Raw genomic sequence first — 19,468 nt, forward strand, 5'->3', positions numbered from 1 at the left:
ATCAATGTATTTATTGTAATTGTTAAAGACATGCTTGTGAAATTGTTCACTTTAAAACAGAAAAGCAGCCCGGCTCCAGTGGCTCATGCCTGTAATCCTAGCTACTACTCAAGAGGCTGACAACTAAGTATCATAGTTCAAAGCCAGCCCAGGGCAGGAAATTGTGTGACACTCTTATCTCCAATTAATCACCACAAAACTGGCACTGTGGCTCAAAGTGAACAAAAGAGCCCAGACTCCAAGTTCAAGCCCCGCAATCCACTAAAAAAACCCCAAAACAACAACAACAACAAAAACCAGAGGCTGGAAACCCAACACAATTCTCCTCTCAGAGTAGACAGCATGGTATCAGCTCCTTTCTCTGTATGCTGGTGCCCTCTAATGGACACAAATGACAGTTCCAAGGTTAAGGCCAAGGCAAAATACAATGGCCACACTTAAAACACAAGTGTTTAAGCCAAATGTGTAGGAAATCATGCATCATGTTCAGTCTAACTCCCTGTTTGTTCTAAAAAGGAAATCACTGTCCTAATTAGAAGATTGACATAGTTATTATCTGAGCATCTGCTACTGAAGCAAATATGACTTATGGGCTGTATGTGCATGAAGCCATGGTTCTTACAGTATACCACTGGGACAAACAATCCCAATTTCCATTTAACAGATACAGCACAAGACTGGATCCTCAGTTACTTTATGGAGGAGCCAGTCTACAGATTTGGACCCAGGTAAGCTTGCCCTCACAGCAGTCTCTTAAGCTGCAGTATATAATACCCCTTCTTTGTGACAGTTGACATATACAGGCAGCGCAACTAGGTAGAGAGAGGGAAAAAAGGGGGGGGGGGGACTTCATATTTTTGACTTAGAATAGTTAAGGCTATATGTAAGAAATGCAAATCAGCCAACACTTACCAACTGGCTATTAAATAAATACCCAGGACAGGCCACAGGCACTCATACCTGTACTCCTATGACACAGTTCTAGTTTTCTAGAATTCTGGTTTTCTTTAATAAAACCCTACCACCAAATACTCACCATGTTTTGTGGATTCCTATATCTAAGTAATTATTATTAATTGGGAAAAAACACTAAACTTCACCAAAGAGGAAATTAATTCTCACAAAGTCCAGCTCATATGTTCCTGTAAAATGCAGACATTTATTTCAAATACTTACTGAAGCAGTCTGTTTAATCATTATCATGCTCTACATCCTTGCCAAATGATGCTGTATCAGCTTTATCTACTGAGTTGTTGTTCTATTTGTACTTGCAAGGGGAATGCAGTCTCCTAAAATCCCAAATGCTTTTCCAAAACTTATTTCAAAATGTGACAACAGAATGTGGTGGTAGAACTTGACCTGGGGGTATTTACAGATCCTTTTAGGCTATCCAGACTCTGCTAGATGGATCACAATTCATATAGGGTCATTTCTAAACTTTCCAACACTGTGAACTCCAAGTCATCTCTATTCCCAAGAGTTATAACTAAACAGAAGCAGCCAGCATCTCTCCCTCTCTTCTTCATAGAACTAGGGTTTGAACTTGGCTTCACACTTGCTAGGGAGGCACTCTACTCTATGTAACTATATAACTATATATGTGTATATATATATATATATATATATATATAACTAAGTAACTATAATTATACACACACACATATAGTTAGTCAGTCAGTCAGTCAGCCATGGGGTTTGAACTTAGGGTCTGGGCACTGTCCTTGAGCTTTTTGGGGGCTCAGGGCTAATGCTTTACAACTTTGAGCCACAGCTTCCATTTCCAGTTTTCTGGTGGTTAACTGGAGATTCAAATCTCACATACTTTCCTGCCAAGGCTGGCTTTGAATTCCAATCCTCAAATCTCAGCCTCCTGAGTAGTTAGGATTATGGGCATGAGTCCCTAGCTCTCAGCTTTCAATGTCAATTGTATACTCTTAAGCCATCACTACATCATATCAGAGCCTATAAAGTCTTTGCAACTTTTCTATCATTGGAGTTGCATCTTGAAGATTGCTATTTGTAAAACTTACATAAGAAACCTAACATAAAACAATCAAGAATACATTAAACAAACTCATATTAACTGTTAACACTAGATTGAAAGAATAGCCAGAGAACAGATACAAGTAACTGTTAATATGGTTTTGTTATATTAATGAGTGCCCCTTCTAAGTAACATTTCATGTACATAATTAAAATAGTACCCCATCTAATTCTGTATTTTGTTTCAAAAATATGAAGCAAACTAGAATAATTCTAAAATACTCAGGATTTGTTAACTTTTATACAAAATCATTTTCCACTTGCAAAGTATAAATGCTCTCCCTACCCACTCTCAATTCTGTATAAAACCAAAATTAACAACCTGGTTTTATTTGCTGTACTTACTCCTTCATCAAATTATTGCTAAGGCTGAAAAAAAATTTAAAATTGGGCATACTTCATTTGATCTTACTGATAATCAAATCAGTGGTATTTTGGTGTTATTACCAAATACCAAATTACTAATGATGCTGACTAATATTAGGGTGAAACTAAGCAATTGACCAAGAAGGAGGGTTTTTGTTTAGCTCATATTCATTTTTATTGAAGGCTGGTGATTCCATTGTTGAGGATATTCAATGTTATAGTGATAAAGAAATTTACCTATAAAGTAAAAACCAAAATACTGTTGGATTTAAAATGGTTGGAATCCACAATCCAATCCTATCTTAGGCTGGCTGACATTTTATTCCTAATTTTCCAAGTATATTTTATTTCAAAAGGCTGAGTCTTGTTCATGGCTTTCCTTTTCCAGGGAGATCTGGAAACTATACTAATCAACTCAAGCCACAGGATCCCTCAAAGAGAGGCAAACAAGGTCTGTGGCAGCTTGGAAGCTGGCAGGCTCCCAGGCCATAAGCCAGTGCAGAGAACTCTTTTTAGTGTTTCTACACAGACCAACTTTCTTCAAGGATTACTGTCTAAGAAAAACATCTCCATGTGTCATTATTTTCCTCACTGCTGTGGGCAGCTTCTGGGCTCCCCCCACTGTCCAACAAGCACCTCTTCTCCATGTTGGTTTTACTCTTTGATGAGCTCAGATGTTAAGCATCTTCTCATACTTAGAGCAATGAAGCTTTACAGGGCTTTGTGGGAGCTTTGGTCACCTTCCTAGACTTCTCTGGTGTGTGGCTATCACTTGGAAAATGATAGGTTCCGGTTCCAAATTCTGTGATGTGCATAACTTTTAGATGAATTGAGTGTAATGAAGCAGACAAAAGTCATTATGAATCTATGGGCTTTGAAGAACCGGCAGGAATAGTAGTACCATTCAGGTGCAGCAATGTCTCATAGCCTCTCTATCAGGTGTTGGTGTCTCTCCATTTATTTGTTGACTGTATTTAAAAAAAACAAAAACGGCTGGGTGCCATGGCTCATGCTTGTAATCCTAGCTACTCAGAAGGCTTAGATCTGAGGATCATGGTTCAAAGTCAGCCCAGGCAAGAAAGTCTGTGAGACTCTGATCTCCAATTAATCACCAGAAAAACGAAGTGGCTCTATGGCTCAAGTGGTAGAGCACTAGCCTTAAGCTGAAGAGCTGAGGGACAGCGCCCAGGCCCAGAGTTCAAGTCCCACGACTGACAAAAAATAAAAAATAAAAAAAATAATTAAAAAAAAAAACAAAAACAAGCTGGGTGCTGGTGGCTTATGCCTGTAATCCTAGCTACTCAGGAAGCTGAGATCTTAGGATCATAATTCAAAGCCAGCTTGGGCAGCAAAGTCCTCATGAAAGTCTTATCTACAATTAACCACTCAAAACCCAGAAGCAAAGCTGTTGTTTGAAGTGGTAGAGTGGTAGCCTTGAGCAACAGGGACAGTGCCCAGGTCCTGAGTTCAAGCCATCAACTGACAAAGAAATAAACAAATAAATGATAAAAAAAAAAATAAACAGACATACAATTATGTCTGTCCCCTTTCACCTTTCTCTGTATTCTTATTCTTATATGGGAAGGACTTTTCTTAAAATGACTCCTAGAATATCACTAAGTACACTAAACCATGAGTTTAAGTGAGAAGAAAACAGATTATTTTTTAAAAGAGCCTCAGGCAAGTTACATGCAGCTAGCATATGACAAGAAAACAAACACCTGCAAGAGGAAACCAAAACTGCAACTGTGGGGACGTAAGCAGAAGAGATGTTCTAGAGAAGGAGGTGTGACGATTCTGGTGAGTGGGAAAGGAAAATTTCTTCCCGATATAACTTCTTGAGCATGAAGCTGGAAGGTTCAGGAAATCTTCCTTCATGGGAGAGCCAGGTCTAGTGGAGGTAGGCTAATGTACATCCTGTAGTCAAGCTGGCTAAAAAGCAGCTGTCTAGCACTAATTGTAGAACGGTGGAATATTTTCTCTATAGGCCTGAAATCAATTTCTTTGCCTCTTAGTATATCCTGACCTCCCTCCTACTGTTAGAATTTCAGCATTGATGATTTGTATTTGCATTCAAGCTAGAACCAAAATCTTTTTTTCTTTTTGTTGGTCATGGGGCTTGAGCTCTGGGCCTGGGTACTATTCCTGAGCTCTTCAACTCAAGGTGAGCGCTCTACCACTTGAACCACAGCGCCACTTCCGGTTTTCTGGTGGTTTATTGGAGATAAGCATGTCATAGGCTTTTCTGCTTAGGCTAGCTTTGAACTGTGATCCTCAGATTTCAGCCTCCTGAGTGGCTAGGATTACAGGTGTGAGTCACTGGCACCCAGCAGAACCAAAATCTCTACTGGAGATCTTAACAGGCCTCCAAAATTCTCATCCATTGTAATTCCCTAACCTCAAAGTTGCCATTCATCCAGGCAAACCTCCCAGACTTATTTGGTTGTAATATTAAGGCCAATCTTTCTCTACCATTCCAGACTAAATGAATAAACTTTTACACAAACATTTAATTATTCACAAAACTGGGGGAATTTTTTAATTTTCTTCATGTTTTCACTCATTCACTTAACAAATCTGAGAATCTGTTCTTCCAGACATCTAGGAAACCCAGTGAAAAACCCAGGGTCTGCCTCTGCAGACCTCAATTCTTGCCCAAAGTGTGTGCAAACTTGCAGAGACATCTGCATAGAAAGTTGGCCAGTTACTGAACTTTTGGGCTCGCTCTCTGTGACCAGAACAATCTTTCTGAGGCCTGGGGGACATGCTACCCCACCATCGCTAACTACCATCAAGTGCATGGCATCGTGGCTTGTTGGGGTGACGGGCAGAAGCACAACTGGCTGAGCATGAACAGGAAGGAGATTTGTAAGTAAGAAAGAACACATGGGGCATGGGATGAGCTGATACTATACACCACTATTCCCTCACTCACTGCCACCTCCACTCAGAATCAATTCAACCCTGCACCAATATGCTGACATTCAGTGCAGCTTAATGTCTTAACAAGGTTAACAGAACTAAGTTCACCATGGAGGTACTGTGTTACCTTTACCTCCGTGTCCTCCCTTCCACCTTGCTGGATGCCTGGCTCTTTCAGCAGGCCCCTGCTCTCACTACAACCCCTACTACCCACTGCTCAACATACTGACTTTGTTTTGCAGCTTTTAAGAACAACTCAAGAGTTGTTCTTTTCCATAAGCCCCCTCCCATCCCTGTATGACAATTGTTACTTGAACCTATACTGTAGGACTTTTCACTTTTCATTTCATATTGAATCTTTGAAGTGTGAGGAGACTACAGAGAAAGCTATCAGGGAGGTACAAATTTGTCCAGATTACTAAAGCAGAGACATGCCCTCCAACTACATTTGTAAGGTCAAAGAGAAACCATGGATAAGGGAGCTAAATTTTCATTTATACCTAATAACCACCAGTGGCAACTTGATGATCTGATTCAAATTTATGCCCAGCAGCATTATACCTGACATAGTCAAAGACAGAAATTTTTATTAAACCATTTGCAAAAATAAAAAGGAAAAAGCCTGCTTTAACTAGATTATAAATTTCTTGAGAAAAGGAACTTGAAGCCATTTAACTTTCTATCCTTGGAGAAGCATGTGATTAAATTTTTTATTTTTATTTTTTTACTTTTTGCTGGGCCTGAGGCTTGAACACTGGGCCTGGGCACTGTTCCTGGGCTCCTTTTACTCAAAGCTAGCACTCTACCATCTGAGCTACATCACTACTTTCTGCTTTTTTGGTGATTTAACTGGAGAGAAGAATCTCACAGACTCACAGACTTTCCTGTCTTGTCTGGCTTCAAACTGTAATCTTCAAATCTTCGCCTCCTGTGTAGCTAGAATTATAAGTCTGAGCCACTGGCTCCTGCTTTAATTTTTTTAAAGTAAGTTTAGATTAGAAGCACTGAATTTATTTAAAAATTAAAAACTGGGAAGTGGTGCTATAGCTCAAGTGGTAGCGTGCTCGCCTTGAGCTGAAGAGCTGAGGGACAGTGCCCAGGCCCAGAGTTCAAGCCCCACGACCAACCAAAAAAAATAAAAAAATAAAAACTGTCATGTTGGTAAGATCTTGATATGTTGCCCAGGCCTTGAACTTCGGGCCTTAAGTCATCTTCCTATCTAAGCCCTGTGAGTAGCTGAAATTACAAATGACACCACCACATCTGGCTGTGTTTACCACACAGTTAATGATTCAATGGTAACTTGGAGGGAAATCTCTCATGAGGTAATTCCACAGGGAAGGTGCTATAAATGAAGAACTGACAGGAGGAAACAGGAGGCTTTTTTCCAAGAGGTCTCCTTGCTTAAGAAGTGTTGATAGAGGAGTTGGCCTGCTCTAGGAAAGTAGACTCATGGGGCATGGCACCACCCTGTGGTACTGGAGTAACTGAACCTCAAAAACTCAAACTCTAGGCAGGTGAGATTAATAACATCCTGCTTTAACTACTTCCTTGACTACTATCTGATATGAACAACGTTAAAAAAAAAAAACAAATAGCATAGAAAACTAAACCATATGCAGAACCCAATTGTTTTAGTAACTAATTCATCCAAACATTCACTAAGGGCTACTCTAACAGTAAACATACAGTGGAAATTCATAAATTATTTGATCACAATGAAATGTGGCACTAGTTTCATTTAAGTTAATGATGTCAAAGGAAAGGTCTTGCTAGTAGCCAGCATGTGTGTTGGGCAAACCTGTACAAAAGTTCCCACTTCCTATATACCCAGCTTTGATTTGGACATAGAACAAGTGCCATGCAATAGCAGCTTTCATGACCTCCTTTACTTATACCCCCTCACTATCATTCCAAACCAACTACTAAGCCTAAACAATCATGTTTTTAAAAATTTGTGTTTTTTTCAAGTATTTCTATAACAGATAAAAGAATTTCTGAAGGGATTCTTAAATATATTCCTAGGGAAAAATCAGTTTCAGCACTTCTGTTTGTTTAATATGGTATTTACCTTTGAATTTCTACAATAATTCCACATCATCTTATTGTTTCACCCATTTTGGATGACTATGGACTATTGACTCCTAATTTTTAACTTATAATAACTTGTATGTTTATAGTATGTACTTATCTATTATCATAGCTCATATGTAATTATATGACTGCTTTCATAATAAATTTCCCTCGTTAGTCATTAAAAAAATTTCTGAAGGAAGATTTTCATAAAATGCTAATCACTTCATACCTATTTTATTCAGCTATGAAATCATTTATCTCAACAGTATTTGCTGACACTTTTCATCACCCCAAAACAGCCAAGGAAAAAGGATTCTGATTGGCTTGTAGTATTTGTGAATTTAGATGATCTTTGTCTTTAGAAATCTATCTCTTGTTGATAACTTCTTTCCAAAGGACCACTCCTCCTCCCCCGACCTGCCCATTTGATTACTTATTTTCAGATGATCTCTTCTATTCTATGCATAATAGGGCAAAAACCTCTGTACCTATTATCTTTTACTTGAGTTCTAAAGACAGTTTTGATTTCACACTCTACTATCAAGGTGTTCCCTTTAGTTAATCTTACTGGCTTTGCTCTTTGCTTTCCAAACTAAACAATTTCCTGCTTTCAGAGCAGGCCCAAACCATTCCAGATAATTTATGAAGAAGAAGTATTTCCCTTAATGAGTACTATCTATTTTCTATGGAATACTAATAGGACCAATTTGTATGATTTCAAAATATTTTCTTCTGCTGACATTCAGCCTAACATAATATCCTATTCTTTTTTTTTTTTTTTTTGCCTGTCCTGGGGCTTGAACTCTGGACCTAGGTGCTATCTCTGAGCTTCCTTTGCTCAAGACAAATGCTCTACCACTTGAGCTACAGCACCACTTTTGTCTTTTTTTGAGTAGTTTATTGGAGATAAGAATCTCATGGAGTTTCTTGCCCACGCTGGCTTTGAACACAATCTTTGGATCTCATCCTCCTGAGTAGCTCATGCCGGGTGCTGGTGGCTCATGCCTGTAATCCTAGTTACTCAGGAGGCTGAGATCTGAGGACTGCAGTTCAAAGCCAGCCCAGGCAGGAAAGACAATGAGACTCTTATGTCCAATTAACCACCAGAAAACCGGAAGTGGCACTGTGGCTTAAGTGGTAGAGCACTAGCCTTGAGCTGAAGAGCTCAGGGACAGTGCCCAAGCCAGAGTTCAAGCCCCATGACAGAAAAAAAAAAAAAGAAGGAAGAATTGGACTCATAATTATCATAATTACCACATAATGTTTGCTATTTTCAAATTTAAGTGCATTAAGTACTTGGTGCCAGATTAGTACTCCTCATCCTTTTCCCAAAGATTTCCTTTCTTGTACTGCTGCACTGTCACGTGACTTGGTCCTAAGCCATCAGGTACCCCAAAGGAGCAGGGAAAGGGGGCAGCCTGTGGCTGCTCCCTTGGGAGAGGAAATAAATCCCTCTCAGAGAGTACATGGGTTGTCTCATTATGCTTGATCCAAGAAAAATCTTTTTATAATTATATTTAAGCTGTTAACATTCCTGGTTTATAAAGTTTTTGAGCAACCCATAAAAATGAGAATTCCTATCTTCAACCCTGCCAGTTCCATTTTCTCACATTCTTCTTTCCCTTCTCTACATTCTTTCTCTGGCAGTTAGCTTCTTCTTGGACTAAAAAAAAAGACATTTTTAAGAAGCATGAATAATATCAGAACAATCATTCCTAAAGTATATCCCCTACATAACCCTCAGAGTACTAAAAAAAAAAATAGCATTAGAAACAAAGAATAGCATGTGAAAAATCACAAACTACAGGACCATTAAAAATACTTTGAACTAATTAGACTCACATTTAGAGGAGAATGTGTTCATCAGAACCCAAAAGCTCAATCCATTCAGATGATTCTGGAAAGCTATAATCTGAGATTCACATGCCTAAACTTTGCACATGGAATTGCTGATCCTCAAGAAAAAGACAAATCACTTGGCTTAGACCAATTTCCTGGATATCATGGCACCCTGAGTACCCACAACTCATCCCAGAACAGGCATCTGATCACCTTATGTTTTATCTATTTTAGGACAAGGACATAATTATTACTTTATTTATCACTGAAGCTATAGCACATTTTACAAGGTCCCACAGCTTTACTCCTCAAAACCTTCTCTAACAAGGTTGCCTGAAAACCTGGACTTAGTCTTATTTTATTCCACTGCCACCCAGAAACAGTCATAAAAATCTACTTTGCTCAGTGACCAATATCTAACCATCTACTGTGTACCACAAAGTGAACTATCTACCATACAGAAACAAAAGCATCATTAGCTCACTGTTTAAGCAACTGGAAAACAGACAAATCTTGAATTTCAAGTCACTGTCTATGAAGAAGAGCCCAGTAGGGCCCGGCACTGACCTGCTGCACGTCTTGCTGGAAAACACAGAGTTGCAGCCTCTGATGAAGTCGGACCTTGCGATGTTGCCAGATGTTCTCCAGTTGCCGCTGGTGGTGCAGCACCTCATGAATAACATCCAGGACATGGTGTACAGCCTTGGAGTAGTTGGCAGAGGCTGTTAGGGAGTCAGAGCTGCCAGGGGTTAAGGGCCGCTGCAGCTTATCAAGGAGTGACTTCCCATCTTGGCTTACCTGCCAGCAATGTGAACGAGCATTATTCAAGATGTATAACTTTAATCAGCATGGGCTGCAGAAACTACCTTGGGTGTGCATGTGTATGCACTGTGTACGGTACGTACACACACACACACACACACACACACACACACACACACACACACACACACACACACGAGGTTTACTCAAATGCATATTTTAGGTAAATTTAAATCAACCCATCAGTTACCTATAAAGTCAAATGTAAAAAATATCAAGCTAAGAGATATTCATTATCATTTAACATACTAATAGGTAGTATTCTTAATAAACAGTTTGCCTTTAATAATATGAATCAACAAATCTAAATTCCATTTTTGGGTACCTGAATTAAATTTCAAGAGCAAGAGTTTTCCTTCATGATACTATGATAAAATACAATGGAGTAAATCATCACAATGGAGTCAAGTTATAGTACTAAATCTTAAAAAACTGGCTAAAAAACAACCTAGTACTGCCAGGCACCAGTGGCTCACACCTGTAATCCTAGCTACTCAGGAGGCTGAGATCTGAGGTTCAAAGCCAGCCCGAGGAAGGAATGTCCATGAGACTCTTATCTCCAATTAACCACCAGAAAACTGGAACTGGCACTTTGGCTAAAATGGTAGAACACTTGCCTTGAGCTGAAGAGCTCAGGGATAGTACCCAGGCCCAGAGGTCAAGCCTCACAATCGACACAAAAAAAAGAAAAAAAGAAAAAAAACCCTAGCATTAAGGAAAGAAAATATGATCGAACTTTCTGACATATGTGAACAACAGTTTTACTTGACAAAATAAAAAAACTAACAATGCCATTATTTAGTACTTTTTTTTTAAAAAAGGAATTCTGAGGGATTAAAAGAGGGATTTCAGTGTTATATTAGAGCATCAAATTATCAAACTAAATTTAAAGCATTAAATTAACTACATAAATAAGAAAGGGTGAGGAACAAGCAAAGACCTGTATTTTCATACTTATAAGTGATTATTAAGACTGCTGAGTAATTATATCAGAAGCACTGGAGAATATGCTACAGTGAGAAAGCACAAAGGATGCATGGCACATGCGTCACGGGCTATATGAAACAGGACAGCTCAAGGAGAAATCACCAGGGCCTTTCTACTCATACAGCCAGGAACCTGGAAACCCCTGAGACTTCTAGGTAAAGGGAACAATAGTTCAGATTTCCTTTGTGAACAAAGGGAACAGGAAAACAATATCATTTATCTGGAGCTTCCAAAACCCAACGTCTACCATAGAGATGTCTGATGCTTTCTAACCTTTCTTAATTAACCTCAAAGAAGTATAGTTGTATAGGAATGTAACAAGTTAATGTTTTAAAAGGTTTATTGTGAAAGTGATTAACAGAGGGGGGGAGGGTTACAGTTACATAAGTAAGGGAATGAGTACATTTCTTTTTAAAGGCTGTGATCCCCCCTTCCCTCATTTTCTCCTGCTTACCAATCCCTACTCCCTTCCCCACCAAGTTGTAAAGTTCTTAATTTTTTAGGAACTGTACTTGAGACATTTGGTGGAAGTGCTGACTGCTACTTATAAAGACTTCATAGCTCAAACTTTATCTATTACAACCTTTTAGCAAAAGTTAGAAAAAAAAAGTCCAGCTAATACAACAGGGTAAGAATGAAAAACCATCTTAAACCAACTAAACCAAAATGTGTTAAAACAAAAGCAGGAAATGGAAATGTATGCCTACTAGAGTGGGAGACCTCTCTGTCTGGGCACTGCCTGGCAAAGACTGTGAGGAAGGGAGGGACACTGAGGGATTTGGAGACAAGGGGTTTACTGAGATGGCTTCAGCAAGGCCCTGCTTGTCTTTAAGACTGCACATTTTAAAATACCACATCACTGAAGTGACACCATTCTCAGCATTTCCATTCCCAATATAACATGTCTAGCCAATACCTGTAGTTGCTCTATTCACAACAATTTTGTATATAGGATCAGTATTAACATCAAATATTTATCTTGTAGTTTAGATAGACCTAAGTACTTATAGACCGAAATATACTTCTAACACAAATCACCCCTCTTTTGTCTCTAACTTATACCATAGTACTTATACAATTTACTCATATACACTTAAACGTCATATGTGAGTTGGGTGCTGGTGGCTCATACCTGTAATCCTCAGGAGGCTGAGATCTGAGTATTGTAGTTTAAAGCCAGCACAAGCAGGGAAGTCTATGACACTCTTCAGTAACCACCAGAAAACTGGAAGTGGCACTGTGGCTCAAGTGGTAGAGTACTCGCCTTGAGCTGAAGAGCTGAGAGACAGTACCCAGGCCCAGACACCCAGGCCCAGAGTTCAAGTCCCACAACAAGAAAGAAAAGAAGGAAAAGGAAGGAAGGAAGGAAGGGAGGAAGGAAGGAAGGAAGGATGGAAGGAAGGAAGGAAGGAAGGATGGAAGGAAGGAAGGAAGGAAGGAAGGAAGGAAGGAAGGAAGGAAGGAAGGAAGGAAGGAAGGAAGGAAGGAAGGAAGATTCTAATAATGATATAGAATAAGCAGAAAAAAATTAATGGAAGAAGAGATTGTTACATTATAGTAAACAAAATATTCACATGTGCTTTCAGTACTTAAAACAAAGTATTGAGTTTACAGTATACAGTGTAGTTCTACCAGATAAATAAACTTACTCTGCTGCACATAGTAGTTAAACTTTGTCTAGTTTCTAGGAACAACACAGCCCCAAAAGGGAAAACAGCTACAAAAAGAAAAGTAGCCTTCATTAATCAATGGTATGTGTTTCTAGAATTTTTTAAAAGACCAAATTAACTCATTTTTAGTCTACTCTTTGTTCTTCTTGGAATATAGAGTTCATAGTCCTGATAATCAAGATCATATTTTACATTGAAATGCTTGTAGTTCAAGCATATAATTAGCTGCTCAGGAGACTGAGATATGAGACTCAACATGTGAAGCCAGTTTGGGCAGACAAGTCTGTGAGGCTCTATCTCCAGCAAAATGTAAGAAATGGAGGCCTGGCTCAAGTGAACAAAAAAAGCTTAAGTGAGGGCCTGAGACCCTGACTTTGAGCCCAATACCAGCACCAAAAAACAAACAAATAAGCATTACATTTTACAAAAAATAGGAATGGGCAGGGAAAGTACAAGATGAGCCTTGAGCATTTTGTTATGCCATAAAGTAAAAAGGGTATTAAAAGGTGAGATGAACAACTCAATAGGACCAAGAAAGGGGCTCTCAATAGCCAAATTTGGAGAATGTAGGCATCAAAAGATTATCAGATTATAATCCACTGAATGTAATAAGATTTTATAAGGAAAGAAGGGAGTATGAAGGTTTGTTCTTCTTCCAGGCAGAAACTCTAAAATTCTAAATACCGCAGGAATGATGGAAATGGGTGGCTACCATGACCAGGAGGCAACATGGGATGAAATCTTCAGTGGATGCTATGGCTTTGAAAAAAAATCTGAAAATGAACAGAGGCTCAAACTTCCCCTCCCCCCAGTCATGAGGCTTGAACTCAGGGCATGGGCACTGTCCCTGAGCAGTTTTTGCTCAAGGATAGCACTCTCCCAGGTGAGCCACAGTGCCACTTCTGGTTTTTTTAGTGGTTAACTGGAGTTAAGAATCTCATGGACTTTCCTGCTGAGGCTAGCTTTGGATTGAGGTTCTCAGATCTCAGCCTCCTGAGCAGCAAGGATTACAGGTATGAACTACTAGCTCCCACCTGAGATATTTTGTTAAATGTAACTGTGTACATGAGGAACCTTGCAGGCACTAATCAGAGTAGCAACCAAGGTTAACATTCCCAGAATGGGACAGGTCAAGAGGCTGAACTAGCCAAAAGGTGGTAGCCTCAACAGTCTATAAGGACTGAGTAGGCCCCATAAGTAGAGTTAGGGTAGGAATAAAGGCCTACACTCTTTAAACCATCATGGCAGGAAAAGAATTAAGACTGTCCCAATTGAATAGAAACTGATAAGATCTGTCAGTGAAATCCAGTGTTGAAAGGCATTCCAGACCCAAAAAGCAAAGAGAGAAAGAGAGAAAGAAAGAGAGAAAGGGAGAAAGGGAGAAAGGGAGAAAGGGAGAGAGAGAGAGAGAGAGAGAGAGAGAAAGAGAGAAAGAGAGAAAGAAAGAAAGAAAGAAAGAAAGAAAGAAAGAAAGAAAGAAAGAAAGAAAGAAAGAAAGAAAGAAAGAAAGAAAGAAAGAAAGAAAGAAAGAAAGAAAGAAAGAAAGAAAGAAAGAAAGAAAGAAAGAAAGAAAGAAAGAAAGAAAGAAAGAAAGAAAGAAAGAAAGAAAGAAAAAGAAAGGAAGGAAGGAAGGAAGGAAGGAAGGAAGGAAGGAAGGAAGGAAGGAAGGAAGGAAGGAAGGAAGGAGCGAACATTATTAGAATAGTTGGGGGAATACTAATGGGGAGGGATGCACTGTGGAAAGGATGTTCATATGGAGGTAGAGGTAGACAGGAGAGAGGTTGAAACAAATGTGGTATACACTAAAATCTGGAAATTCTGGGAGTTCTCAATACCAATCTACCATTTCTCTGTAGGCCCAAATCTGTTTCAAATGTTAAATAGTTTACAAGATAAAACAACTCATTATTCCTCTGAAAAATCTTTTCAGTTGACCCAGTTCAAACTACTGTCTCTGAACTTTTAACTCTATTATCTTTTGACTCTATTATAAACATGTTCTTAGGCTTAAAAAAAAACTCAGTTTAAGACCTTAACTTAAAGGTTCTTCCTACCAAATAACTCTGAATTATTATCTTAAAATTTAAACAGAATAAAATATTCCATAGGTAAATATAAATTCCCACAGCAAGATGTTCCAATTTTACACAACATAATATAGTGGTGACCACTAAAATTCTGCACTTAGCTAAAAGTGCTGATAACACTGCACTGGCCAGTTCAGCTGGAAGGAGACACTGGTGATACAGGTGTGTACCTTGCATTTTCTCAGTTGGTCATATACACAGAGAGTGTAACCAGCTCCTTAAAGCTAGTCATCTGTGAGTGAAAGCCATGAAATCTCATCTTGGGCTGGCAGGGGTATGCAGATGGCTGGCTATAAAGCTACCACTTCAATCAAAGTACAGCTCCAGAGAAAAAGATTCACATAAGTAGATGAGGAAAGGCTTCATTACATGGGCACATAATTAGTCATTCACGTTCTGTATTATAGATTGGAATTAGCTTGCAAAGATGGGACACTAGGGAAAAGGACTTAATGGTTTTTTAGAACTTGCATAATCCTCATGAATCAATGTGATAAAACATCAGAAATCTGTTCAATTTTCAATTATACTATAAAAGACTGTCCTTAATATAAACAGTTCTTAATAAACTAGTCCACTAAATTAACTAAGAAACACTGCATTTTAGAATTCAGAAACAATACAAAGTTAATTATTTTTTTAATTCCATGGGAAACATTAAATAGTGCTAAAGTAAGGGTGGGTCTTCCTAGACAAAAAGGTGGCTAGAAAAACAAATACAGATCAGCTCTCTCGGGAAGGAGGATAAAACACATTCTCAAGCAGGTATAGTAGTTTACATGCCCACTTAACCCACCAGCCTGACCTGTATTCAAGGGCATGAAAATAGTAGCTGGTCAGTGAAGCATAAGAACTGCCACACCAAAATCCAATTGTTCCCTGAAACCTCTCCAATGCCCAGCCCTCTGTGAGGTATTTTAAAACATTTTCTTAAGCTTCAAACTAATCATTCGCATTAACAAAGGGCATATAGATGCTTCTGCTAAAGAAAAATAGAGTTCTGTTTAATTAATCAGTCCAAATATAATTATTTGTCTTTTACTATCCACTGGATTAACTTGTAGATTTATAGATATATTCTAGTTATTACAAATGAGGGAAAACATAGTCTAATTTTCTTTGGGTCTGGCTTACTTCACTTATTATAATTTTCTTCCAAGTCTTCAATTTCTTTATGAATGGGGCAATGACATTCTTCCTGATAGAAACAATTACATTCTGTATAAATACCACATTTTCTTTTTTTTATTGTGAAATATACCACATTCTCTTGATCCATTCATCCACTGAGATAAATCTGGGTTGATTTCATCTTAGCAAAAAATGCTGCAATGAACATGGTTGTGCTGGTGGTATTAGTGCATGCTGATTTGGGTAAATGCTCTCTAAGCATTCACACACTGAGAACAAAGGAGGATATACTTAAGTGAAGATCACAATGACTCAACAGCTATATGCATAAGACCATATAAAATTATGCTTATGGAAATGAACTCTAGGAAATGAAAACAAGAGGGTTTTTTTTTTTTGGGGGGGGGGGGGCGATGGTCATGGTCCTGAGCACTGTCCCTGAGCTCTTCAAGGCTAGCACTCTACCACTTGAGCCACAGCGCCGCTTCTGGTTTTCTGTAATGGAATTTCCTGCCCATGTGGCTTTGAACCTCGATCCTTAGATCTCAGCCTTCTCAGTAGCTAGCATTACAGGTGTGAGCCACCAGCGTCTGGTAAGAGGTTTTTAATTTTTTTTGTTGTTGTAAAATTGTACTGTTTGCAGTTTTTTTTTCCTTTGGTTTATTTCTTGTTACTGTTTCAAATTCCTGTACCCTTTGTCTTGTATATAATTTTTATCTGATTTGGGGAAGGGAAAAAGAACTAAAAAAAAAAACAGTGGGACCAATTCAACATGATACTCACTAGATACTAAGTTAGACATGAACTTTAAAGCTTGGGGGAAAGGGAGGTTGGGAGGGGAAAAAGTGGGAGAAAATGAAGGAGGGAGTAACACTGTTTAAAAAGAAATGTACTCATTACCTAAGTAACTGTGACCCCTCTATACATCACCTTTACAATTAAATTTAAATTAAAAAAAAAGAAGAAAAGTGGAGAAAGCCTTACGTAAAAGCAGTGTACAGAATTACTACCTCCTCAACATTTCCAGGAGTATAACCATAGTCATAGAGGCTACCTGTATGGAGGGCCCAGTGAACAAGACAGGGCAAAGATGACGCTCTATAACCCATTTGTAGCTATGACTGTCAACAGCAGCAAAGAGTAGTGACAGACAGCATGAAGCTAGCCTGACTGGGCTCATAAAGCTGACCCCATGCCACCAGCTGTTGACCTGGCACAAGTCACATCATTTTTATACCTCAGTTTCCTCATTTACAACAGCAGGATCAATAACAGTATATGCCTCAGATTTGTGATCATGAAGTACACTGTTGCATAAAGTCTGCACTATAAAGTCTATAAAGTACATTGGAGGCAACAGAAAATTAAACAAGGATATGTTAAATAATATAATATACCTTTTAAAATGCTGTTAGATTTCTAAAACAAACAGTAAAGCTCTACATACTTTAAAAACGGTGTGTGAATTGCAATCTAGACCAGGAGACAGCAGTATTTACTCTCCCTAACTCAGGCAGATAAGTGGAATGAAAGTAGACTCTGTAGAGCACATGGGCAGCAAAGATGGCACTGAGAGGGAGTTGAGTGGGCAGAGCCCAATTTGCTTTACGTTCAGTGCATAACCAGCTCTGGAAGCTTAGATGCATGATAGGGTGTGACCTTGACAGTGAATGGTTCCTCTTCCTCCCCTGCCATGCCACCTGCTCTTTTTTGCTTTAAAAAAGGCTTGTTCTGGGTTAATAAATGAGTTTTCCTGCTTGACTTGACTCCCTGCTGCGTCTGATTGTCTCCCAGGCTAAGGGAGGCTGGGGAATGGGCAAGCAGCCGTACATTCTTTCCTTGGACCCCGTCCATCTTTCATGGGACAGACGAAGACCTGACATCTGGTGCCCAATGTGGGGCAACTGAAGGAAAAGATACGGGCCAAGGCTAAGTGGTCTCTCAGGGTAAGTGAAACTCTTAGTATGGGTAATGCTATCTCACAGAAGAAAGAGGAGGAGGCAACATTAGGCCTAGAAAGAGTACAGGAGGTCTTGGGAAGTAAGAAGGAAAAGGAATGGGTCAAATTCGACCGAGAACGCACTGAAACACGCACAGTGGAAGTCAAAACGAGGGTAAAAGTTACTCCCTCTGACTCAGGTGCCCCTGACGGTTGTAGGCCCCCTCCCTATTCCGCCGATTGGAGGGGAGGTATGGTGCCTCACGCGACCTGCGAGAGGGACTTGCAAGACCCGGACCCCTACCAACCTTCCATGGAGGGGCTGAGGGCTGGGGAAGTAACTTACTCCGAGGCCTACCCTGGAAGGGAAAGGCCAACCGAGAGCCTGGACCCTAGGCCAGGATTCGCTTCCCCAACGTATCTGGTCAATCTGGCACCAGGAGCTAACAGGCCCTTGGAATGGTATCCATGAGAAGCTAAGGATCTTAAAGAGCTCCGCAAGGCGGTGGCAGAGGATGGCCCAAACTCCTTGGGCCCAGACCCTATTACAGGACATTGCTTATCACCCGTGTGTCCCTAAGGACTGGCTGGATGTGGCCAAAGCCGTCCTCACCAGTTCTCAGTTTATTAAATGGTGTGCTTTCTTTAAGGAGGAATGCAGAGTGCGAGCGGAGAATAACCAGCAGGCTCAACCCGCGATACCTATTGCTTATGCCATGTTAACAGGGACGGGGGAAGGGTACTCCACTGGTGTCCAACAGGCCGCAATACCTGGCCCGTACCGTGACCAGGTGAGGCAGGCAGGACTTGCCGCATGGTACAAACTGGATGATGGGCCTACTGAGTCCCCATAGCAGGAGTGAGACAAAAACCTGGTGAGCCTCTAGCTGAGTTTATAGACCGAGTCCAACAGAGCATTCACCGCAAGCTGCCAGCAGGGAACTTCCGAGATTAGTTTGTAAAGCTGCTGGTCTGGGAAGGGATGAATGCAGACCACCACATGGCCTGCACAGGATTGAGAGAGTTCCCTGAGCAGATGGGTGGTGCCCTTGCAGGAAGTGGGAATGCAACAGCACCAATCCCAATCACTAGCTTTAGCTTTACAGGCTCAGACGTCTGCAATGACTGAGGCTATTACCCAGGCACTGGCAGCCCAGGGCCGAGGAACCCCAAGACCATAGGGGAGAGGGACTTGTTTTAAATGCGGGCAGGAGGGGCACTTTAAGAGGGACTGTTTACAACAATCCCCCGCCAACCGGCCAGGGGGGGCCAAACTGCCCCCTACACCCTGCCCCAGGTGCAAGAAGGGGTACCATTGGAAAAAGGATTGTCGATCCAAGTTTGATTTAGATGGGAAGCCTTTAAACTAGGGGAAGGGCATCCTCCAGCCCCGTTAACTCAAGGAGGAATCTCATCTGCTGTGAGGCCCAGGCAGCCTCGTGGCAGGATGACCCAGGCCCATTGGACCGTCACCCTGGTGGAAGGACTCTGCCCTAAAATGAGTATTCTCATAGGTGGAAAGAGGTTTCACTGCTTAATTGACATGGGGGCAGATCGAACCATACTCAGGGAGGAGGAAGTGCCCT

General features: G+C 40.2%; 1 protein-coding gene across 2 annotated transcripts in view; it reads right to left on the reverse strand.

Annotated features, from left to right (window-relative positions):
• Window positions 1-19,468, reverse strand: part of Trio (trio Rho guanine nucleotide exchange factor) — a 319,531-nt gene that overhangs the window by 176,077 nt on the left and 123,986 nt on the right. For both annotated transcript variants that reach the window (XM_042695165.1, XM_042695166.1), the window contains exon 9: window positions 9,814-10,044. In XM_042695165.1, the coding sequence (XP_042551099.1) occupies window positions 9,814-10,044 (231 nt within the window). The remainder of the gene's footprint in view (window positions 1-9,813; window positions 10,045-19,468) is intronic.

This window comes from Dipodomys spectabilis, unplaced genomic scaffold (genome assembly GCF_019054845.1).
Source record: "Dipodomys spectabilis isolate Male_0828 unplaced genomic scaffold, ASM1905484v1 ptg000179l, whole genome shotgun sequence".
Classification (NCBI taxonomy): domain Eukaryota; kingdom Metazoa; phylum Chordata; class Mammalia; order Rodentia; family Heteromyidae; genus Dipodomys; species Dipodomys spectabilis.